The following is a 24,799-nucleotide window of genomic DNA, read 5'->3' on the forward strand; positions in this document are numbered from 1 at the left end:
CAGCCACTGGGAGTAAACGTTTTCGGTGTTGGGCATGGCGGCGGCAGGCAGGTCGAACTCCTTCTCCAGCTTGATGCGTTTGGAGAAGGGGCTCAGGGAGCTGGGGCTACCCAGCAGCAGCTTTTTGGACAAGCCGCCCGAGGCGGACTCCCCCGGGGAGCAGCCCCGGCCGTTGACCGCCCCGTCGTCGATGCGGTCGGACTCGCCGGCCACCGAGTCTTCGTCGCAAGTGTCCCTGTGCACCTCGGCCTCGGAGAGGTGGCCCCGTTTGTGCTTCTCCCCCAGCACCTGGTGGAAGGCCTCGCTGAAGTGCTGCATGGAGCTGAGGACCATACCTTGCATGACGTCCGGCATCGACCGGCTCTCCTCGCCGGCCCTGGAGTTGTTCTCATGGTGGCGGGCCGCCTCCAGGTTCATCCCGAAGCCGTAGTCCGGCCTCTCATTCTCGTTCAAGTCCTCTTCCTCTTCCTCCTCCTCCTCCTCCTCTTCCTCCTCCTCCTCCTCCTCCTCCTCATCCCCGTTCTCGGGGATCATGTTGGGGTCATTCTCGCTCTTGAACTTGGCCACCACCGACTTGAGGGCGCTGCTGGCACTGCCGACCAGGTCGCTGGTGCCCGGTTCGGGGGAGCTGGCGGTGGAGAGCCCATCATCCGACTTCACCGTCATGGGGGACGACTTGTGCATGTGCGTCTTCATGTGGCGCTTCAGCTTGCTGGCCTGCGTGCAGGCGTGGTCGCAGAGGTTGCACTTGTAGGGCTTCTCCCCGGTGTGGCTCCGGCGGTGGACCACCAAGTTGCTCTGGAACTTGAAGGTCTTCCCGCAGAACTCGCACGACTTGGACTTCATGGGCGGCTGGGAGGGAGGAGGAGCGGACTGCAGAGGAGGAAGGGGCGGCGTGGCCAGGAACGGGGGCTTGCTGCCGGGCTGGAAGGGCTGCAGCAGCCTTTGCATAGGGCTGGGCCGGCTCGGGGACAAGGGCGGGCTGGAGGTGTTGCCGGCCAGCTCCCGCAGCCGCCGGGAGAAATCCATAGCGGGCGGCTCCATCGCCATGGGGTTCAGTCGCAGCACCCTGTCGAAGGCACTAGGGTGATGGGTGGCCAGAGCCATTTCTTCCGCACCCAGGCGCTCTATGCGATGCGGATCCAAATGGTGCCTCGGGGGAGGGCTAAAGAGGGGCGGCGTGGGTGGGAATCGCCCTTCTCCCAGCCCCGACGCCTCTCTCGAGACCGAGCCGGGTATTCTGAGCAGGTTAAAAGGGTTATTGTCTGCAATGTGAATCCCGTGGAGAGGTGGCTGGGAAGGGCACTCTGCACCTAGTCCTGATGGGATACCAACCCGTGGCGTCAGGGGGCTGCCGTGCTCGCTTTCTAGGTAGATCCGTAAGCCGTGCGTGTTCTGTGCGTGCTGCAAGAGGAACCAGGCGCTGTTGAAAGGCTGTTTACAAGTCGTGCACGTGTAGCTGCTGGGCTCGTCTTTACCTGCAAAACAACACAACAGCAGCGTAAATGTTTAATCGCCCACCGGTGGCTGAGAGCTCGCCTCCACGCCTAAGCTCTCCTTCTGCTTAAGGCTACGGCCGAAGGGGCAAAGGGACGCGTGCGGGGCTGGGGGAGGCTCTGCTCCGCTCCCCACGTGCGAAACCAAAGTCAGAAAGGGCCAGGGAGAGGGACAGCGAGCGAGAACAGTGCGGGAAGAGGCAGCCCAGGCAGGGAAAGGGCTGGAGCGTGGCCAGGGAGCCTGGCCGGCCGCCCCGCCGCAGCCGCCGCGTCTCTCGCGCGCTGAAAAGAGGCTGGGGACGGTGAATGGCGCTTTGGCAAGGAGCGAGCGAACTCTGTTTCGTGATAATTTATTTTGGGAGATAACACGGACATTATAAAAGAGCAACTGACTAATAAATATCCAAACAAAAAGCCGGCTAATAATGGCAGCCCCCTCCGATGCACGGCAAAACAACAGAAACGAATAACTTTCTGAGGGCCCTATGCACGGGAAGAGCAGTGGGGAGCACGGCGAAGGTGCGTGCGTTTTGCTATCAATTCTGGCAATTTTGTGCCATTAGTCACTTCCATCCCTGTATGCTTTTTTTGCTAAATACCAGTCACCTGCAACTACAGCTAAGGTAAGTACAGAAATTAATTTCCAGTCCTGCCTAGGAATTCTGTAGAGTTGCTATTCCAGTGATTTAAAAAAAAAAAAAAAAAAAAAAAGAAAGAAAGAAAAACCAATCCTGAGGTTTGCTGAATAATAAAAATATCTCGGGTTTTCCCAAGCAATCTGTGCCCAGGGGGTGCCCTGGCTCCAGACAAACCACCGCAGGTTGGTCTCTGCGTAAGATACATGCAAGTTCGCCACATTAGGTTTTGCATAATTGCCCAATATGAAGAAAAGGAAAATGTGTTAAAAAAAAAAAAAAAAAAAGCAGATTTGGAAAGAAAACATCATTTTATCCACAACCGTCTTGTTTTCTATCTCACTTGAGAGGAGAAGAAGAAAAGCTTCATCTGGGTGTTTTCGTTATACAATGAGCCGAACAACGATTTGGGAATATGACAGGCAGGCAGCCCGCAGCGCCGGCTATAGCGACCCCATCGCAGCCTCCCTCGCTGCCTCCCGGTTCTTCTATTATTATACATTTGGCCTGACAATCTGAATTGAGTGAGTAAAAAGCGACTCAACCGTCTACAGCGGGCGTTTAACACTTTAGTCGCTTTAAAAGCTCTTGGAATAATATTTAACGTCTCGTCCTTCGACTGAAGCCAGCGTTTGAATGAAGTGCATGGCGGCGCTCGCTATGTGCCAGGCATGGGAGTGCAGATAAATACTTAAATCTGTTGAAATTAGAGCAAAATTCAATCGGGCTTTCACATTCCTCTGCTCATTTGTGAGCTCGGAAAAAAATCTTAAATGGGAAAATTTCATCTTGCTTCGCCATAATGAAGTGGAAGTTTTTAACAACATGCTACAAGCCGCGCGCCGGGGCTGAGGTGCGCTAACAATGTAATGCTACCTCGCTTCTCTATTTTATGTATTAGGTCAGAGAAAATAGCATTTTATCTTATAATGAGGATACAACATACAGTGCTCACTATCACATTTTAGTATTCCCATCAACTAGATATTCTAGATCATAAGGGCAGCTAGTGTAATCATAATGTCAATGAGAAGGGCTGTTACGACTGAGACTAAAGATTACATGGAAAAAGCTGCTTTGAAACTGGTAATTATTACCAGTCCACTAATAGCAAATGATGCATTACAGTTTCACCATATAATCTGTATTTCACTCAGCTCCTGCCAGTGCAGCCTTATTATATTACAGTGCTCACAAATTCTAAATTCCTAAACTACAGTCATCAATAAATGTGTTACTTGCCATAATTTGCAAAATTACTTTGTTCATAACATCTTCGACCGTTATAAAGACTAGAATTGATTTCCTGCATGGCAAAATTAGGGCTACATTGATTTAGTGGAGTGTAAAATGTAATATTATTCTTCACTTGCTTTCCTGAAAAACAAGTTTTGAATTCAGCGTCCGTGTTTGGTAATCAAGATAATAATTTAAATATAACATAATGGTTATGCACAAAACTTCCCTAATCTTGTGACCTACCATCTTCAACGTAAAACCAGGCAATAAAATAAAGCAGCAAAATGGTTAAAACCACCAGCGATCTGCCTCCACCTCCTGCTCTGAAGAGACGCAATTTCTAATTTGTCTATTAGTGCTTGATTAATTACGAAGGCTATTGACTGACCATATCACCACCTAGAGATACGTTCCAGTCTAATGCAGCCTTGCCAAACGGTAAGAATTACGGCAATCATCCGCTCATTACCAGCAAGGACTGATGAGGGCATCGAAACGGGGTTTTGAGGAGCTTCGCCTTCCCTTCGTCCCACCCCACCGCCCCTCGTCCTTCACCAGGCCGTGCTCCTGGAGGTGGCCGCTTCCCCGGGGACATCCACGGAGGGGCTGGCGGGGGGCAGAGGCGTAGCCGTGTTGTTCTTCAGGCAAACACAGCATCTCCCAGCTGGTTTGCCCTTCCCGACCCAGAGCGCCTCTCCCCTCAGCAGATTAAGCCGAGATGGGCAGCCAAAGCCGTCCCCACGAACCCAACAGCTCGGGGTGCTCCTGGCCTCCCGCCCAGCTGTCGTGCCCACGAGGTCCTGGTGGACCTCACCAAGTGCTGGCTGCCGGCCCGGCTGTTACCGGACCCGAAGGCTGCGGAGCTGACGGCTTCTCCTCGCTACGGGCCAGCCTCCGCGCTCACACACTGCCCTACCACGGACCACAAAGCATTCAGGCATCCCAGTGGGCGAGTTGCGGACCCCGAAGGCAGAGAGGAAAGGAAGCAGCAGGGTGCTTTTGGCAAGTGCAGTGGTGGGATCAAGTAGTCCTGGGCTAGCAGGACAGAGCTGCGGAGGGTCCCACCAGGCTCGTCTCATGGCTTGCCTCATCTTCCACCGGGGCAAGGCAATGGGACGTGTTAGCCAAAGCAGCATTGCAACACCACTGGGGCTTTCAACCAGTTTCCAAGAGACTCACATGAATCCCCCAAATCTAGATGCAAAGAGGGACCCCAGCAGCCCTGCCCACATCCTCAGCTGCTTTGCACTCGAGGACTTTAAGGTCCATAGGGACCGTCCGCTACCATCCTCGGACCTTTTCTGCACTACGTGGCTCCACGTCCTGCACTGACCCCCCACAAGGTCTTTGGGTACAGCGTCACCTCCTCCAGCCCCACCGGCCGCAGCATGGGATCCCAAAGACAGCTGCCCAAACCAGATCAGAGCCACTCAGACCGTATCAGAAGACGAGGAGAGGCTGAGCACCCACAGGTGGTTCCCACCACTCGTCACGCTCAGCTGCAGCTCTCTGGCGTCTATAAACCTGGGTTTCTCTAGCCCCAGCTCCTTTTCCTTCCCGTTCTGTTTGGGTGTTCTGGAGATATATAGAAAAGCCTGCCGACCATTCCTTCTCACCAAGGGTTCTCTAGCAAAGCCCTGGCTTCCCAAAATCTGCTGGTGGGCTCCTAATCCCCGCACTGCCCGCCCCATCCGCATGCACAGTGCTCATTTTCCCCATGCGCTGTGTCACGCAGAACCAAGTCGAATGCTTTGCAAAGTCTATTTCATCTGCATTTATCAACCAAACTTGTCATCTCGAAGAATGAAATCAGGTTTATTTGACAAGATCTATATTCCATAAATCTACGTTGAGTGGCATGAATTATATTTCTAGCCTTTAATTCTTTATCAATTGAATCTTATGCCAGCTCTTCAATTATTTTGTCCTGAGCAGATAGGCAAGGTGTAACGAATGCTCCCCCGGTTACCGCAGACAACTATTGGCACTATTTTCCCAGTCCGTAAGCTTTATTAAGAACAAGCATCACTTGCCAACATTTAGGGATTCTTGGGGGTAAGTTGCCAGGGCCTTTCAATTTAAAAATATTTATCTCCATTGGACCTCGTATAAAATCCTCCTTGTCTGCAAATGAGCTGGGAAAAAAAACCATCACCCGCCTATTGATCCAGAAACGTAACGCTGCGTCCTTCCATCCCTTCGGTACAAATATTGGTTCAAACACTGCTACCTTGATGCTTCTTCCACTTAAAACTAGCCATGAGCAACTCGTGGGAGCTCTAGCATTGCCAGGACCATGCAAAGCTCTCTTATCCTCCCTGGCTGGGCCAGCACAGGTTTTCCGTGGTGTCTCAGGCTCCCCGTATCAGGTCTCTACTCGACGTGATTTCCCACTGTGATTGATTGCTATCTATTTTCCATTTTTTAAGTTGTCATGTATTGATTTTTTTTTATCTAGTTGCCGTTCTCGTCTCACCACTGAATAGGGTGTGGGGGGATTTTGGCCAAGGTTGCCCGCACCTCCCTGTCCTGCTCAAAATACAAACAGCCTCCAATGCCCACTCACATTTCCCTCTGTACATTTTTCCTCCCGGTCAATTTTACTGACAATTCTCTTCATGTTTGGGGAGCTGCCCCCCAAGGGCAGGACAGGGCTGTGGTGCAGCCCCGTTCCCCCTTCTCCTTGCAGTTGTGTCGGGGTCGAGGATCTGGCTCACGGCGCTTTGTGGGTTCGCACAAAACCCTCCGAACCACGGGAGGTGATGCCTTGATGCCACGCACGAATCCCGCACCAAAAAATCCCTTTTGCTTGACACTGGGGGGATTGCATGGGGATGCCCTGTACCAAATACAAGCATAGGGGCAATACTGATCCTGACGGGTCTCACACAGTGAATACTCATCCACGACTACAGATTTATTCACTTTGGCACCCCAGCCAGCAAATGGCCAGTGCCACCACACCACTCTACACTGGGGCACCAAGTAGTGCCTCTGGAGTATCAGCTCCTGCCTAAAAAAACCCTTTCAGAACAGCTCTTACCTGCCATGCCCCCCTGAGAAGTAATTTAAGCAGGAACATGCGAGCGACAGATTTAGCTTCTGATCTGAAAAAACGTTAACAAATGACTGGAATGGATATTGGCATTTGAGTGCCTTTAAGGGCAGTTGGCACAATTACTCAATAAAACATGAAGAGATGCCTGCTATCAGCACTAAGGGGCTTTTCTAAATAAAATAAAAAAAAAAAAACAAAGCCGGTCCTTCTTCGCTGTGCTCACAGACCAACCCAGCAAACTCCGCGCTTCGCACGGCTGAGCAAGGTGACACCCTGGGCACGAGGCAGAGCCCCGCGGCCGCAGCACCAGCAGCGACGCCAGACGAGGAGCTGGGGAAGGGACCAGCTGGGAGGAGAAGCTGTCAGCTAGATGCCACTGCTGGGAGGGAGAAAAAAAAATGCTGGAGCAAGGCATCCAAGTTCAGCCATTGCCAAGTGAGTAATGGAATAATCTGCATTCGCGTGCCAATGTGCTTTGGAAGAGCTTCCTCCGTTTCTCAAAAGTCAGGGCTGGATCCAGAAAAGCTGCTCTCCGGACACACGGGTGCTTCAGGGAAGAGGAGAGCCGAAACGATGCAGGCAGCATCTTCCTGATGCGACTGCACAGCCCAGGCGCCGAAGAGGCCTGCGTGCCGCAGGAGAAGCTAACCATGAACACCATCGGTGTCTCACCTGGGGCATCCCGCTGGCTGTGCGGGGACACCCCAGTTTTCCCAGTGCTTTCCCAGTGCAGCAAGCAACGCTGAGGGGTATCCCATGGGCAACCCGCATCTGCCGAGCACGTAGCCGGTGCCTTTTGCCATCAAACTGCTTGGAGCTGATGGTGACTGGAGCACCTGCAGCCAGCACCTCCCTCTCTTCTGCCTGCCACGAAAAAATTACTGGAGACAGCCTGAGCCAAACCCAGGGACTTCTTTACTCTGCTTTAATGTCAACCGATTGCTTGATTTTTGGACTGATAAATTTGGAGTTGTTATGGTATTTAAAGGGGGGAAGAAAAAACGGAGTTAATTGTTACCACTTGTACTTGACTCAGTTCTCCTCCATCTGGCCTGTCAAATCTCTCTTCTTTTTTCTTTTTTTTTTTTTTTCGTTTTTGGAAATCCGTACTGTTGAAATTCCTTCAACCGAAAAGCAGCGCCGTGGAGCCGTTGGGACACAGGAAGCTCAGCAGGGCCGGGAGATAAGTGGGTCCACTCCCGGCTGCAGCAGCCCACTTCTCCCTTTAGCAAGAAATACCGCTGGCTCGTGACTCACCTTTTCCTGGTAGTCAGCAGCATCAATACGGATGGGAAACGGACCGGCCAAACGGATTTTTCCTTATTGCACTAATCCTTCCTCCCGGTCCTCCAGATTGCGAAAGGCAGGGTATTAACCTGGCCCGTCATTAACGGGTTATAAGTAGCTGTTAGCGCTGTTATTATCAGCATCGCCGCTGCTGTTGTCATAACAATTAAAATACTGCTAATAAATAATAGCAGTGGCTGCGTTTATGTACTAGAGGGTACTTTCTAATCTCTTCTGTTTATCACTTCCAGTGCTATCTCTGTATATTGCCATCATGGTGTTCAAGGAAAGCCGGGGCTGTTTCACTCCTGTAGCACAGCGGCTTTAGGCCAAAGCCACTCTCCTGATTTCAAAACTGGGACGTGAAGCCAGCTCGATGGTCCCGATTAATACACCTGCATAAAAAAGGGACAATGTCCCCAGACTCCCCAGCAAACGGCGCGGTGGTGTCTGGGCACTGAGAAGCATTGTTCCTGTTGTGTGTTTTAAAAAAAAGAAGTTCTGCAAATGAAGCCTGAGCTGCTTATGGACAGGGCTAATGTCAGGTCCTGGAACCGGGGAGTTGTGAAAATGCCCAAAATCTAAAATGTCCTTTGCTTTGTGGGATCCTCAGTGGCCCCACTTGTTCTGTCCCAGCCTTTCTGTCATGTCTTCTCTATCACTTTGTTCCACATGTATAGTAGTAATTACTAAAAAAAAAATCTTAAAATTATGTTTTCTTCCTGAAAATATTTTTTTTTCCAATTCAAGCTTCCAAAAATCATTTTAATACAATTGGCTAAATATTTTCTAGACCAAGTCTCCACAACGCCATTGTTTCACTGCGCATCCTTCCGAGAGCCATGCCAAAACACCAGTGACTTTACCCAAACCAAAACAAAAAAAAGCCACAGCAATAATGAAACCAAAGCTACAGCCACTTTGCCACTCGGACAGAATTCAGGGTAGGACCTCCAGCAATTAATCTATTTTTTCCAAAAGCCAGATTTTCAGCAGGCACCTATTGCTATTTAAAGCCACCCACCAGCAGCCCCACCAGGATGGTCAGAGGAAACCAGGCGCCATCGCCCCCCCCTGCACTCAAAGCACAGACTTCATGGGTGACATTTTTGGTTGGGGTCCCCAGTATTTGCTGTATTTACTCATCCTTCTCACAAGAACCCAGCCCGTAACACCTATTTCTCCCCCAAAAATGCTATTTCCAGGAGACAAAGCCCATCATTTGCCGGGGCCGGGAGGCCTGACCTCCGCGTCTGTCACCATTTTCGAGGCGATTACAATTTGGCCACCAAAAAAACCTGCTTCGAGCTCCAACTTGGCAAGTAAGCCACCAGGCTGCAACTGATTTTGTGCTTTTTTAAAACTTCAGGGGGGTGGAAATCTGTCGTGTCTCCATTAACCGGGAGCGGAAGAAAACTGCAGTGAAACAACGCTGGGCTTGAAATCCAGCTCTGAATGAAATTGTAAAAGCAAGCCCTCGAGCGGGTAGGATCCAATCGCACACACGTATGCCCTCTATACGCTACAGTGAGGGAGAAATCCGGGTGGTGCAGGAGACAGACGGACCTCAGCACAACCCAGGGGGCTGCGCAGCCTCCAGCACGGGCGGTGGCACCTGAGCAGCGCGCTGCGGGGAGCTGCCAGCCCTGCAAGGGGCTCTCCTCCCTGAAACCACCTCCCTGGTCGAAAAACACCAGGAGCGAAGCAGCCACCATCCCCAGCCTTTCCCTCCCTGCCTCTGCTGAGCCACCAGCAGAGTGGGGAGAGATTTTCTGGGGCAAATGGGGATTTTTGGAGTGGACTTGCAAAGAGGAGAGGCACGGGCAGCACGTTGCCTGCTGAAGCTGCTCCTCGGGACACGCCTAGCACCAGGCACGCCAGGAAGGTCTGCCCGGCCAGTGACCCACCTGAGCCCTGACCGCTGCAGGCATCAAAGCCCTTTGAAAGCCCAGCCCGGCTGGCAGGCAAACAATGCCTCGTTCCAACCGTCCGCAATTACGCACTTCCCCGATGGCTGCCGGGGACAACCGGGTTAATAATCCACTCTTTAAATACAGGGTAATTATATAGCTGCAGAGAGGCTCCAAATTATTTTATTCACTTTCATACACCTACATGATGAGTTGTTTCCTTTCCTACTTTGCGTTGGCTCCCTTTTCCTCTTCTTGTTTTCTTCCCTTCCGACAGCCCTATGACTAAACCTGGATAAAAGGCAGAGCACGCTTCAAAAAGTTTCTTTAAGGCAAAACAAAATAAAACCAAACAACACAACAAATACAAGAAAGGCCACGCTGAAACACTGCTGCAGGTCATTCCCAGCAGTGCCCGGAGCATCGAGGCAGGAGGCACCACCAGTGCCACCGAGGCACTGCTCCACCGTCAGAGCTCATCATCACCTCTGTCTTTGTTGTATTTTTGCTGCATTTCAAATGTTAAATATTCTGCTTCTCTGTCTAGCGGAGGGATGGCTTTGGGGATGTCCTTTCCAGGGGTACTCCACAGCTGGGGACAAGCACCAGATGTGCAAGCCGAGGAGGCACCGCAACAGCCAAATCTGTTTTTTCTCAGCAAGCACAAAATGCTCACTCGGAGCAACGCTGCCCTGCTCACTTCCTTCTCACACTGGGTTTGCTGTACGGACAGGGCTCGTAGTTCAGATTCAGGGAAGGGAAAGCAAAGACCCAGGACTGTTCCCCTTGAGAGCCCTCTTGCACCTTTTCCTTCCCAAAATGGATCCTCTTTGACCCTCCTCGGCTACCAGCTTCCCCTTTGGCTCACTTTCCTCTCACTTCCAAATTAATGCTATTTAGCCAGCAGCAAACCACCCAGACAAAGTGGGTCAGGGGAACCGCAGGTCCCCCAGAACAACCCCTCCGGCTGCAAATCACCGGTTCAGAAGGCAAAGGTTTATTCTGTCCCTGAGCAAGTTCAATGTCACCACGGAGTTGCAAGCACAGCAAGTGCTGAACCAGACCCCACCACATTTCGCTTTATAACTTGCACAAGCGACTGTTGGTAGAATTAATAAAATTTTCCTCTGCTTTGCAAATAGGACCAAAAGGTGTCGTAAAGTTGTCTGGTCTCCTCCGGTTTATTCCGTCTCCTCTCCATAGTCAAGATATCCTTGAAGTTGAAAATGATATAATACTCGGAATATCTGGAGTTGGAGGATGTAAGACTTGCAAGGATTGCTACAGCTTTATTGCATTCCCAGGGCACGGAGAGTATTTACCATACATACATCACGTCAAGGAATGCAAAAAGGGCATATGAAAATTTGGGGATGCAAGCTCAGGAGTTTAAATTCACAGAAAGGAAGATAAAGAGTGGTTTTTCTTATTTATAGATTTGCAGATGAAATCCAACAAAAACAGCCCTCCCCCCCCCAAAACCCTCCTTTATGTCAGTAAGGCTGATTCAATTTCCCAGCTTGCAAGGTCTCCTCTATCCGAGTATTACCCGACCCCAATAACACACACTCTTCCAAGGTTAAGATCTGTTTCCTTACAATAATGCAGAAAGCTGTTGTTTCAGTTGCGGCTGCAGGATTCAGCTTTGAAGGACAGGTTAGTACCACACTACATTTAACTGGATTCAGTTCATCTGATTATACAGTGCCTTGCTTTCTGGAATATGTAATCATCTCTTTCTGATGACATTTTAAATATCCAACTAGACAAATAATTGCGGCAATAATTGATAGCTGAGTCAAGCTGGAAGATTATTGATTGGCACAGTACCCACTGAAACAAATGTTCATCTTTCAAACATTACAGTGAGGATGCTTAAATCTAACTTTTGCTGATAAATGATAAAAATTTGATTTACTGATAAAACCACTGGAAGAGAATATGCACTTCAGGATTTGATTACTTTGTGAAATTTTTAGAAGAAAAATTAGGCATCGGGATTTATATTCTATTTCACATGAATAATTGCCAAGCTAGGGATAAGGAGTTGAACATAAACACGTGCAGAGAAGTCTTCAAGAGTTGCCGATTAACTCTCTACCTTCCTGAATGCCATTTATCCGGTGCCAATTGCTGTTTACCCAGAGCCAATCCCGCAGTCTCCCCGAGCACGGCCTGTATGGGTCTCGGTGCGGGTGGTGGGATTTGCATCAAGCGGGGAAGGAAGCTCCCTCGCCACTTTCTGGGCAGCTCTGAGCAGCCCGAAGCAGGCAGCCTGAACTCTTACCCTGCAGACAGAGCCAAAATGAGGTTTTGGTCTCATTTGCCATGGTGTAAGTGAGGAGTGGTGTCACCAAAACCTGCGGCATCGTGTCAGCGTAACTGCAGCACAGGCAAACAATGAGCCGCTGAGGCTGAGGGAGAGGGGCCACAGCAAGGCAAGGGCCTGAAATTAAAGAAAAGAGCCCAAATATTTGAGGAGGGTGCGACGCAGACAAATTTCAGGGTAGGAGATGAAAAATGCCCTGCAATGTTTTGAATCCGAGCCATTAGGAGCTGCCTGAGTCTCCTGATGGCTGCTAAAAACCAGGCGCTCGTTAGACCCGGCCATCAGCTGAGCCCTGACACTTACGGCATATGAGGGGGCTCGTCGAGCCACCACGCTCTGATTTACAGATCCTGAGTTAATTAGGAAGCCCTGAGGTCCTCTGCCCATGCGGGTCACTCTCGGCAGTGCTCGGTGGTGTCCGGCCTCAGGAAGGCGATCCCCGGCAGGAGGCTGCTGTGCTCGCACAGCGCGCTTCCTCGGCTGAAACAAAACGCTGATGAAATCTGCATCGCCCGACGCTATAAATAGCTCCACTTTCAATTTATTCATTTTCTTTTCCCCCTGCCGACTGGATGGCACATCCAGCCCGGGACATCGGGGCAGCCGTTCATCCAAGCCTGTGCCAGCACAAAGCTCGTAAGACAGGGAAGTGCTTCGCAGGCAGTGAACTGCTCGTCTCGAAACCCCAGCCCCGATCCCACAGCAGGCTGTGAACACTCTGCATCCCTATTTATGGTCTTTCTTTCCGTCTTTGTATTTTTTCCCTCTCCTCGACCCTTGGTGCACGTGAGCACGTGCCTGCAGGCGCTTGCTGCCTGGATAGTAAAGGCAGGCCATGTGCAGGACAACGAATCCAGAGGGCAATTTTGTCCATCGCCACCAGAACTTGCTAACACGGGGAAGATGGGCGAGGAAAAACGGGCAGCACTTGCCCTGTAGTGCCAGGTGGAGAACCAGCAGCCACGGAGCTGAGCAGAAGCCACTAACACATTATGCAGGAAAAATACCAGTGGGTACGAGCTGTGGGGGTGCGATGGGTGGAGCAAACCTGAGATGCCACCAGCCAGACAGGCTGTCCCCTGGTTTGGCCAGATGCCCCATGGTGTCCACGACAAGGCTTCGGGAACATTCACCAGCAATTGCTGCCATCAGCCTTTGCATGGGGTTCCAGACAGATTCCTTTCTGGGGACATCTCACGGCATTTCCCAATGTGACCACGTGAGAGGGTGACCAGAAACATTTGTTTCTTCAAATTACTCTCCAAAAAAGTGCAGGAGAAATGCAAATTGAAAGATTTTTTTTTTTCTTTTTCTTTTTCCTATGCAAGCACCAAATAAAACGAGAAAGCTCTGTTTGGAACCACACAACAAACACTGCAAGTCCCAGCGACAACCCAAAGGCAAAATGACAGACCCACAGTCACACAGGGAGCCAGCAGCAGACACTAGAAAATTAACTCTCAGAAACAGTCTAGCATTGGCAGGGAAATGAATGAGATGATCTAAGAGATATTTTCCACCTCTAATAGGATTTGATGATGATTTTGCATAGGCTTTTGTGCTAGCCTGGCTTTTGATAAAGGCATGGTGTCTCTTTTCAACCCGCATGCGAGTGCAAGATTAATAAGTTGCAAACTCGGCCCACCTCTGCTATAAATGGTTCCTGTGCATATAGGGGGGAAAAAAGCCAAGCTACGACTGATAAAAAACACGGTTAACTGAGTGCGGTTAGTGTTTTTACACTCAAATCTTCAGTTATTAAGATATTCAGAAAGAAGACAAAACCTCTCCTCCAGCACCCAAAAAAAGTACTGGTTGAGAAGCCAGCGGGGGCAGCGATGTACGGGGCGTGTTCAGCTCAGGAGCCCTACCCCAGCAGATCCTCGTCCTTGCCAAAACCCCTGTGGAGGACCAGGGCTGGAAGCACCATGCCCACTAGCTCTTAAAAAAATGCAGGCAGCAAGAGGTGACTGCTCACCAATGCGGAAGGGGAAGAGCCCTTGCAGATGGGGAAGGAGCTCATGTGGGAAGGTCGGGCTTGGAGGCAGAGGACCAGCCTCAAAGGATGAATGAAGAGGGCGTTGTTGGTAGGGCACGTGATGAGAACAAGAGTTTTTACGTGTATCAAACAGATTGTCAAGAAGCCCATCTTTCTGCAAGATAAGCATTTTGTTAGAGGAAAATGCAATTAAATGTTTTAACTGCCAGCGCTTAGATACCAGTAACAGATAGCAGCAACAACAAAAAAAACTAACCTAGGCTGATTAAGTGAATAATCTCCGGCATATCCTGCGTGGCCATATGATGACACCGCCTTCTTGGGCTGAACACCCCCAGCCATGCCAAAAGTCAAGCAAGAAGACGCATCGACACGGTGCACGCCTGGCCACTGGCTTGGGGATGGTGTTTTGGCCAAAGGGAGCCTTGCGGGTCGCTGGCTGGCGGTGTCTGCTCCGCAGCCAGGTCCAGTGGGTGCCCCTGCTGGGGCCCAGAGCCGCGGGAGCGCGGCGCTGCACGCAGAGATAACGAGGTGGCAGCTCCCGTCCCAGAGCTCCCCGCCACCGCCGATACGGGCCAGCGGCTCAAACTGGCTGCCGCTCCCCGCTCCTCGGGCTTGGGAAGGCTGAATAGCTCCGGAGGTAAGTGGCAGGAGTTTTAAGCCTCCCATTTTCCCATCTGCAGCTCCATCTCGCCTTGCTTTTGAAAAACCACAGCCGGCCATTTGTGGTCGGAGTGGAAGAAATTGGCCTCACGTCATTTTTTAGTAATAACGCAATAAAAGAGCAATAACGTTAATAACAATTAACACCAAGACGCTGCACTTAATTGCACGTCGGGTCCACAGGGTTCAGCACGCTTTGCAAATGACCATTACTGTCATGGAAAGGGAGCTGGATGCCGCTGCAAAGGGCAGCAGCCCCATAAAGGATGCGAAGCCATCCGAGCCATCACCTCACCCGTGCGTTTTACCCCGTCTGGGGCAGGGAGGGAGATGGCTGGAGCCAGGGTAGGGCTGAAATCGCCAGCGGGTTCACCTCGCCGCTCCTCCGATGCCCTTGGCAATCCAGTTAAGATTTGACAGCATTTAAAGATGACAGTGCTGGAGGTAATGGGACAATGCCATAACAGGATTACAGGAAATGTGAAAGAAAGGACATACGTACGTAATGTCATTAAAGTAATGTCATCTATGAACGGCTTTTGCTTCCATTTCTGCTGACAAAGAAGTCACTATCACTTACCCAATTCCTTTTAAACTCTGTTACTGCCCTAAATAGTTTACTTCTCCCTGGGAGAACCCCTTACCCACGCCGGTACGAGCACTTTTGGCAACTTTCTGGCCAGGACCCACGGTCCGAGGTGGAGCTGCCGAGGGGCCAGGAGCAGGAGGAGCAGGGCAGCATCCCCAAGCTGACCGCAGCATCCTTCCCTTCGCTGCCTCGCCTCCGCCCGGCGGCCCTGGCCATCAGTATTCCCTCTCGGTGCCGCCACAGCTGCCCCGTCAGCCGCTAGCACAGCCCTCTCCTTGTCCCCCGCCAGAAGTGCTGCTGCGTGCCAAGCGACTGGCCGCGAACAAAAGCGTGTTTGACCAACACTTGTTCCCAAAACAAAACCCCGGCTGGAGGAGGAAGTCCCGGGAAGGAGGGGGAGCCGGGGCTGTGACGATTTCGGAGCCCCGGGACTCGCATTCCTGCCAGACAATGGTGTCTGGCCTCCCCATTCACCGCCCCACCGAAAATCCCCTCCTCAAATCCCCTCCTCAACGCCATGTTTATCATGGAGGCTAATGAGTGGAAGGGATGCCCTTAAATAGAGCCCGAGAGCTGCCCGTGCTGCTCCAAGGCCCAGGGGGGACGATAGGTGCCACGTGCTGGGGACAAACCCCGCGCCAGCCCCGTTGGGGACAGTCCCACTCCTCAAACCAAAGCACTTGTGTGGATTTTCCTATTAAAAAATTCAAGTCCAGAGGGTGAAAAAGCCCTCTCTGAAGTGGGGAGGTTCCTTTGCTGTGAACAGAAACCTCCAAACGACTTGGGGAGGTGTATCTGGAGCTGAAGAAATAGAGCTGGGAATTTCCCGCTGGGAAACAGAGGGGCGAGTTGGTTCCTTCTGCTTTGGGTGGCTAAAGCCAACGGGCACAGAAGTTCAGGGGGTGGCTGTGCTACCCCTTTTCGGCGATGTTTACCCATCTTCTCTTTTTTTTTTTTTTTGAGCAAAACACTTCTTTTGAACTTGCCAACCTTGCCTTAGATGACTCTTCTTCCTGCGCCCGGCGAAAGTAACTGTTCTGTACCAGGGGAGCCTTTGCCCCCATCTATCTGCGAGACATTGGCATGTGAAGCCGGCGATTAGAGGAAACACCCTGCTCGGACAGCCGGCCCCCGCCCCCGATAAGTACAGTTGAAAACCACAGGGGTTACACATTCCAGCTCGCGCGCTGCGTGCGAGCCCCACAATCTTATCCGGTAATAACCAGACGTGCAAATCTTCACCGCGTTGAGCAACGTGACATCTGCCCGCTCCGGCAACGCGTCCAGCAGCTGGGGCGGCGACAGGGCGGATGGTCACGGGGAAGCAGGCAGCCAGTGTTGTGTTTTTAGGGTTTTTTTAGCACCCAAGATGGCAGTGGTCATCGCAAGGACTCCTGGCCCTTTGGTTAACAGCTCAATCACATCGAAATTCCCTCCCCAAAGCAGGGGAAGCCACGGGTCATGGCACGGGCGGGATGTGGACACCAGCGGAAGGTCCTGCTGTCGCGGTGGCCACGCAAGCGGGGACCTGAAGTTTCTGCTCTCCCGTTTCCCCCAGCAAAAGCCAAGGGCTCGTTTCCCGGCCAGCACGGTAGCCTGGATCCCCTGCTGCCAGACACAGCACCTCTGGCTTCCATTCAAATACAAAATGCTTCTCTCCTTCTGGAAAAGCATCGGCGGTATTTCCTTCTATGGGTTTACTGCAGGCTTCCCGCGGGCTTTGGTGGGAGCAGGACCGTACTGTCTGTCTGTCTGTCTGGCCGGGCATACATTACTAATGGATCACACTCGCAATAAACACAGATACATTAAAATTCCTCGCAAAGCCGTAATACTTGGCCCTCCAACAGCACTTTCCAGATGGCAGCGAACCAAGCCCCGCAGAGCCGTCCCCGAGGAGGTGCACGTCACCGGCCCCCTTCAGCAGGTAGGGATGGAGAAATTGGGCAAACCAGCTCAGCTCCTTCTCCCCGGGCCCATGCTCAAGCACCAGGTGAGAAAAAGAAACGCCCTTGCCAGGATTTAAGGATGTTTTCTAAGGTTTATTCACCATCTCAGCACCAAGGCTGCTCAGGGTGTGTTCAGCAGTGTTGGAGCCGCCCTGCGCCCCGTGCCCTGCGCTCCACAGGCTGCTTCTTTCATTCTCCTTTCCCCTTTGAAATTAATCCTGCCACTTTACTAACCACTACTAACCCTGTAGTGGTTACCGTTGCCTCCTGCTTGCTTTGAAGCTGGGACGTTGCAGTTGTGGAGCACACCCCGACAGCAAGCTAAACCAGAGCTTGTGGGGAAACCTGTGCAGCCCCCTGCGCCCCAGAGGGGTTTTTAAGCACAGAAAGCCAGCCCTCGCCATCATTGCCCTGGCACAGCACCGCCAGCGTGCCCCAAAACACATCGGGGCCACCCCATCCGGGGACATGCTGCGGTTCTGAAGCAGGGGGTGCAGGTGAAGTTTGAGGAACGGGGCGATTCCTGCCAGAGCAGGACCCCAGCAGCAGGGCGAATGCCCCCGTTATCTGGCTAACCACATTGCCGCCCCACGCGCTGTCCGGCCGGCGATACCGGGTGCTGCACAGGCAGTGCCACCGAATTAAGTAGCTGCCACCAAAAAACAGGGTTCCTTCCTCACCGGGAGAGGAGGGGATCGCCGCAGCTGGGGCCACGGCCGAGATGGCCTCGTGCTTTTGGTGCCGTGGTATAGGAACGGGTCCCACGCGGCGGGCTGTCAAGGCAGGGCTACCCAACCTAGCAGGCTGCTGGAGCACCAGCCACTGAACCCGAAATCTAGGAAGCCAGTGTGACACATTTAAAAATCATATACCTTTTTAAAAATAAATAAATAAATAAATAAATAAATACTGGTAGACAGAAAATCCACAGTAATTTTCTCTCTTTCTTTGACCATGGGTTGGTAATCTCCTTTCCCTGGGGAAAAACGAGCCCTAAAACCACCCAAACGCTGCTCTGAAAGTAGAGCCCTCTCCTTTGAAACCCCCAGAAATACAGCAACAGCTGCTGGGAAGGCTCATGCTCCTTCCCTAAAAACCCAAACCCCTGAGCCGTGATGCCGAAGGACACCAGGAGGCCCGCAGCAGCTGGGACTCCAGTTTCACAACCTTGCAAACGTTTTCCAAACCCCTAATCTTACAAATACGTCTGCAATAGGAGGCACAACCGCTCGCGGCGTATTGAAGCACCGGGCTTTCTCTGCCAGGGCTGGGGCAGCTACTGACACGCTCCCAACCCCTCCAGGACAGCCTCTCCTTTCCACCGGCGGGACTCAGTCTCTTCAAATAACTTCCATGAAGCCTCTCATCTTCTCCACCTGAGCCTCCAGCCCTCACTGGCTTCATGGCTCTGGATGAATCCCTTGCCTTCAGAGACGCACCTGCAGGTGACGCCGCTGGAGACGCGGAGTTTGCGACGTGACACTCCGCGACGTGACACAAAGCTGCTGTGGCAACAATTTTGAGGCCGCAGAAGCATTTTAATTTGAAATGCACCACAAAAAGCTGGAGCAAAGTTTGGCTTAAGACTCAGAAGGAAATTCTGGAAGCACCTATTTGGGAACAGCTTGCACTGCACAAAGCCTCTGCTGAAGCTGCTGAGTTACAGCGATGATACAAACTCAGCACAACGGGGCCCTGTCCGAGCAAAACCAGAAGAAAAGGGCTAAGGAGGCCTCCAGCCCTTTAGAAAAAGTTGTAATGAAACTCCACTGCTGAAAAGGACCCCTGACTTTGTGGGAAGACATTTAGAAGTGTGAACCCTGCCTGCAGTGGGACCAAAGTCACATTTCCAAGCTTTATCCCAGAGCCTGCAGTGCCAGCAGCGTCCTGTAACCCACACCAAGAGCCGAAGCTGAAGAAAAACCACAGGCGTCAGCAACACCAGGCTGTGCGGACACGTGGACTCACATCCAGGGAGAGGCAGGAGGTGGCTGACACTTTATGGCCAGTCCAAAATCCCTTCCATTTGGCTCTGCACCCCACCCGCACAGGCCAACACAAAGCTTCCAGCTCCTCACTTCTCCTCTGGGGTGCTGACTGGTGTTTTCCTACACGGAGCCAAATGCCGTGTTCAGCTCAGGCCTCCCATGATGGGCTGCAGACATCGGGGCCTCTCTGCACACAGAACCCCAGGGAGGGGTTGCCAGGGCAGGCTCAGGGTGACAATTTGCAGCCTGCCATCAAAACGCAGCCCCAAAATGCGGAGAGGCACCTCGCTCAGCCCACAGCACGTGCAATCTGGCCCCTCAGCTGCTCCCTAGCCAGCCCCCGTGCCACGGGACGGTGTAAATTCGGTGCTAAGCCCGAGCGAAGAGACCCAGGCTCTCGGCAGGGCTTCTCAGCTCCGGCTGCGCGGGCGCAGCACCCGCCCCGCTGCCGGGTGGCTCGCGTCCAGCCAGCGCAGAGCGCAGGCACCGCTCGCTCTGCCGAGGCCGGCAAAATGTATGCAAGCCGTAAGAAGCGCGCCTCGGAAAGCCTGGAAATGTGACAGCTTTTTGTGTTGTAATAATGCAATTCAAAAGACCATCGGAATTGTATAAATATTTGTACAGACACTTATCGCCGCTGCAGTCAGATACTCAGTCCCTCCGCATCAGCTGAGCCGCTTGAAGTCCTCGCCTCGGTTTGCAAAAGTCTGCTAAACAAAATCACGCAAGCCCACCGTAATGATCTATAGAGTGTAACATAAAGCCTCTGTTTATATAAATAGTCTCCGTCCTCTCCCCTCCCCGCTTTCTGGGAGGCTGTCAGCAAAATAAAGTAAAAAGGGGAATCAGATTTCCAGCCGACTAAAAGAACACGGGCAGGAAGAGCGTTTTAGCCAAGGAATTAATTAATTATTATTAACTCAACGAATGCTTGCTAGGAAATGTTTGTACTTTGCAGCTGTAATTAAATATTCTCACTCATGCAGCTCTCAGCCATCAGAAATTAGGATTGCATTTTATCATCCAGATTCTTTTTTTAAGCAGAAAATGTATTCGCACTGAATTTTTCATTTTCTGCTGGCACAGGAAGGCAGGAGAAGGCCTCTTAATATTCATGCCCGTTTTCCTTCCTCAGCAATTACAGCGAGGTTTTTCCAGCGGCATGGGCAGCTTTCTCAACCACGAGTGGCCCTGGTGCAAGCCCTGCCCCGGTGAGCAGAGCGGCTCCCCTTGATCCTGCATTCGCTCCACGAGCTCTAACGTGGGTTTCTGGATGGGGCTGGTGGGCAGGCGCCAACATTGGGCATCTCTCCCCTAAATCAGTGGGAAAACCCGCCCGAGTAAGGACTTGCCCACAGCACAGGGACTGCAACACCTACCTCCTAAGGAAGGCCCAGTGCCTAATCCCTCCGTGCTGTGCAACGCTTCACTGGAGGCCGATTTGCTTCTGCAAGCTGCTCCCAACACAAGGGCCTTCCCTGCGCAAGGGCAGCAGGAGCTGGCCCTAAGGCTCTGGGAAACGGGTCAAAGACGCAGAGGATTAGCACTAACTTGGGAAGAAAGCACCTGAGACATGCCGTAATTCCACCGCTGGATGTTACCGCGTCTCCTGCCGGGGAATTGCCAGGCCAAGGGCTTCTCACCAGCTCGGTAAGAAACCGGCCGCCATTCCCAGCCCATGGGTTCCTTGCCAGAGCCAAGACGAGAGCTGCAGAGCCCCGGCACTGAGCCGCCAGACAATGCCAGCCTCACCTGCCTCCCCCGGCCCCGAACGTGAGAAGCAATGAGGCTCGGGTTCGGGGATTTGTTTTTAATCTTCTCTTTACCCTCAGATGGACACACGCAATCACTCCACTTTGTCATCGCAATCCATAGCTGATTTAGCTAATACTCCATTCCAGCAGGAAGCATCTTAACTCTGAAGATCTGGTGATTGCCCCAGCAATCAGTTGTTCAAATAGTTGAAAATTAAGACTATTGCACACAAAGTAAATTAAGTAATTTTCTACCCTCCTAGGGTCTCCCGAGTCTATCAGATTTCCCCCGACTGGTATGTCATGCTGCCTCATTACCGTAAAGAAAATACAGCTCCGTGAGGCCGTTAAGTGGACTCCCCTTAAAGACTTGGGAAAAAACAGATCTGAGCAAACACAGATCCCACTGCAAACGAAACGAAGAGCAGAAAACCGTGCGCAGCGCGTGGTTATCTGCTCCCACGCTCAGCTCGCCCGCCTGAGGCCGCATAAACCCCCGGGCATCCCCAAAATGGGTGCATGAAGCCGCTCTCTCCCGTATCAGCTCTGTCAGCCGTAGCCCAGACTGCACCCAACGTGTTTGCAATGATGAGAGTGGAAGCAGCGTGCGGAAGGACGCCCATTTTCCTGCAGTCTGATCCCAAAGCAGGCACCAGCTCAGCATCCTTCACGCAGCCTCGTTCCTAAACCAAGCCAACAAGCCAGGTTTGGGGCCGTGACTGATCAGTTTTAAGAAGTGTTTTGAACTCGCTCTGCAAACATTCCTACCGCCGTGCTATCAGACGCGCTGTTAGCTCTAGCCATTAAAATAATCCTTCAGCCCTGGGACGGGGCTGCGCAGCTTCATGCCGTTCCCTGGATCCCTTCCACCCTGCCTTGGACACCTCCGAGAGATTTTGTTCTCAAGCCCAAACACGCTGGACTCATTCCCAAGCGTTTGGAAACCTCGAGCCGAGGAGTAAGTCCCCAGCACTACGGCCATCACCTGGCAGCGGCTGCTGTGCCTTCGGTTTCTGTTCAGCCTTTCCTTGTAAGCCTCTGGTTTCGCTGCTCGTAAGCCTGGAAATTTTTTTTTTTCTTTGCAGAAGCAACTCTCCCTGGTCGGTCTCAGGCCAGAGGTGAGCTTTAGTAAATCTTGTCGGAAAAAAAAAAAAATAATCATCAGTCGGTTATTTTCAACTGAAAGAGAAGGGATGGGAAAACCCCAGCAGCAGAGCTTTTTAAGACACTCGGTCACAAAAGCAGCCGAGGAAGGAGCGAGCGGCTGCCCCACGCTCGCATGCAAATCAGGCCCTTCAAGAACGGGTGCTCTGCAGAGCAGTGGGGAAAGAGAGAGGAAAAGAAAGCAAATGCTATTAGCAGAGCTCAATATTTTTGTGCATGCTTCAGAGCACATCCAGGAAGCACTCTGGGCTGTGCTTTTAGCAGAAGGCAGCTGGCCCGTGAGAACAGGCCCCAGCGTGGCGGTGCACCAGGATGCCTTTCTTCTGAGAGGTGGAGGAGAAAGTGGTCTTGGGTCCTTCTGTCCTGGGGGCTTGTGAGGAAAGTCTGGGTGTCCAAAAACGCCAACTACCACTGCCCAAATTGTGAGGCCAGTCACTGGGAACTCTGGACTGGGCCAGTGCTCCCGCGTGCTCTTTGTGCACACATCCTGACCCGCTCATTCCTTTGGCTTATGCCAGCACAAACCGCGGGTCTTCTGCTCCTCCAGGCTCGGGTCTTGCATCTGGCCTCAACTCTGGCCATCGGTGAAGCCACACGCAGGAAAACCTCTCACACAGGCATGGAAATCTCCTGCCTTGATCAGGAAACTTCGCTACTCAGTCTCCGCAGATAGAAAAATCCCTCCCTTTCATCTCTCCGACTGCTTTGCATCAGCATGGGGACACCGCTGGCTGTACCGACAGCAGCATTTTCGCCGGGAGGAGCTGCCCTGGTTGGCCCCACGTACCGTGTTTGGGTTCAGTGCAGCGAAGAGTCGGTGTGCATGTTCATGAGGCGCTTTGCAAGGGAAACTAAGTGGAAGGCTTCACCCCGGAGCGTGCCAGACGCGCTCAGAGCCCTGCTGCAGGCGCCAGTGCCCGGAGCGGTGACTGCTCCTGCCGGCGCTCTTGAACGGGTTTGGTGGGGACACGTGGCTGGGGCCAGCAGAGCATGGCGAGGCACAGGCAGCGCCGCTCCCACAGCACCAGCTGGCTTGCTCGTGTCGGTGCAGTGTCCTGCGGTGGGTCCTGGGTGTACAAAAAGGCGCAGGATGAAACTTCAGTCCCAGCAAAGCCCAAGCAGAGAAGCTGCACGCTGTGGAAAGCAACAAAGTAGGACTGGGGAGAGGAATATGGTATGGCCACTCCTCAGCCACCTGCGTGCTTCAGAGGTCTGTGGTCACCTGCAGATGCTCATTATTCCTTCTGCTCTCAGGCCCCTGTCTCGACCCCTCTCTAGGGACGAGTATTTGCCTGGGCATAGTCAGCAAAGGTGGAAATAAAAGCCACCCTCAGCTGACCACCCCAAACCGCAGGGGCAGCAGGAAGCCCCCCAGCCATTGATGGCCAACCCTGGCCCAGGAATGCAGCCCAGGCAGGACCTGTCCTTTCGGTACCCCTTATCCTTCTTTCGGCCCTGATAAAAACCAACCTATGACCTCCTGCTGCTTTTGTTTATATTCATATTTTCTTTTGAAACCAGGCTTCCTCCGTTCGCATCACGAAATGAGCTGCAACGCGGTGTGGGCAGAAAGGCTGTCCGGCACCTTCGTGGTGATGTTTTGCTTGGAAAGCAGCGCATTCAGAAGCTGCAAAAACAAACAGCGTAAGAGCAGTGTCTCCTGTCCTCTCCTACCCTAGCCTGTTGTTCTTGGGCACCATCAAACAGAAGAATTCTCCCTCTCCCCATCCTAACAATACATTATTTGGAAATGTTTACGCTGAGGATTAAGCCTACATCTGGGCTGAAGAGCATGGCTCATTCACAGCTTCTGCTCGCTGTCCCCGTGGGTCAGGAGCCCCCCGTGCCCCACCAAAGCTGCTCTCCCACGGTGGCGTGCCAGGTCCCTGGCTGTCCTGGTGGCAACGCCGGCCAGGGCTGGCAGCACACGGTCGGAGCCCGCAGGTAAAATCCGGACCAGCAGCTGCCAGGTTGGGGAAATCACTCGTCGGCTGCGTGAGCAAGAGGGCTTGGCTTCAGCTGGACAAACATCTTCTCCACGTGGGCTCGTGCACAGCCCTCTGCCCTCTGCGGAGCGCCAGCACAGGCTCGCAGCAGCCCTTATCTCGCCATCAGGGCTCGTACAGGCGGGTGTTTCTCCTCCCTGTGCTGCGCCTCTCCTGCGCAAACACTCCCCTCACCTGAGCGAGAGGCGTAATGCTGCCCTCCGACCCCGGCGCACAGGATCAGGCTCCATCATGTGAATAACTCACAGCCATCTGCCACGGGAAGGGGCGATTACAGCCCCAACCGAAAGACGCTCGGTGGCCGAACGCGGCATCAAACATCAGCACAGCATGGGCCGGGGCAGAGCTTGCAAGGTTGGCCCTGCTTCAATGCCACGGTCACCAGGATTTGAAACTGCCCGAGCCCCTCGAGGCAGGTCCCCCCATGGTGATCTGTGTCTGCATGAGTTATTCTCGCTCCCAGTCTGAGACCGAGCCCCAGGCGGCCGGAGGCTGCGGGCGGGAGGGCAAGGCAAGAAGGAAACGACTCGGAGGCTTTGTTCTCTGTGCCCTTGGCCCGAGCCCAAGCCAGGCCAGCCGGGCCGGTGCTGGTGACCTTTGCTTTACCACAAAGCGGTGTTTTCTCTCCTTTGAGCGCCGCGTTTCCCTGCAGTGCCCACGGAGAGGAAGGTGCTGGCACCTTTGCTGGCACTTGGCGAAGCCGCGCTTTGGGCACCGGCGACACCAGCGACCC

General features: G+C 52.7%; 1 protein-coding gene across 16 annotated transcripts in view; it reads right to left on the reverse strand.

Moving 5' to 3' along the window:
• Nucleotides 1-24,799, reverse strand: part of BCL11A (BCL11 transcription factor A) — a 136,945-nt gene that overhangs the window by 6,849 nt on the left and 105,297 nt on the right. For 13 of the 16 annotated variants that reach the window (XR_011807937.1, XM_072035214.1, XM_027453273.3 and 10 more), the window contains one exon: nucleotides 1-1,478. This exon is cut by the window's left edge. Coding sequence is in view for 15 of the 16 variants with exons in the window: in XM_072035214.1 (XP_071891315.1) it covers nucleotides 1-1,478 (1,478 nt within the window). In the remaining variant the exon portion in view is untranslated. Of the gene's footprint in view, nucleotides 1,479-14,209; nucleotides 14,363-24,799 lie in introns of those variants that run through there. The other 3 variants (XM_072035222.1, XM_072035223.1, XM_072035220.1) reach the window with 2 other exon arrangements.

Source organism: Anas platyrhynchos, chromosome 3 (assembly GCF_047663525.1).
Source record: "Anas platyrhynchos isolate ZD024472 breed Pekin duck chromosome 3, IASCAAS_PekinDuck_T2T, whole genome shotgun sequence".
NCBI lineage: Eukaryota > Metazoa > Chordata > Aves > Anseriformes > Anatidae > Anas > Anas platyrhynchos.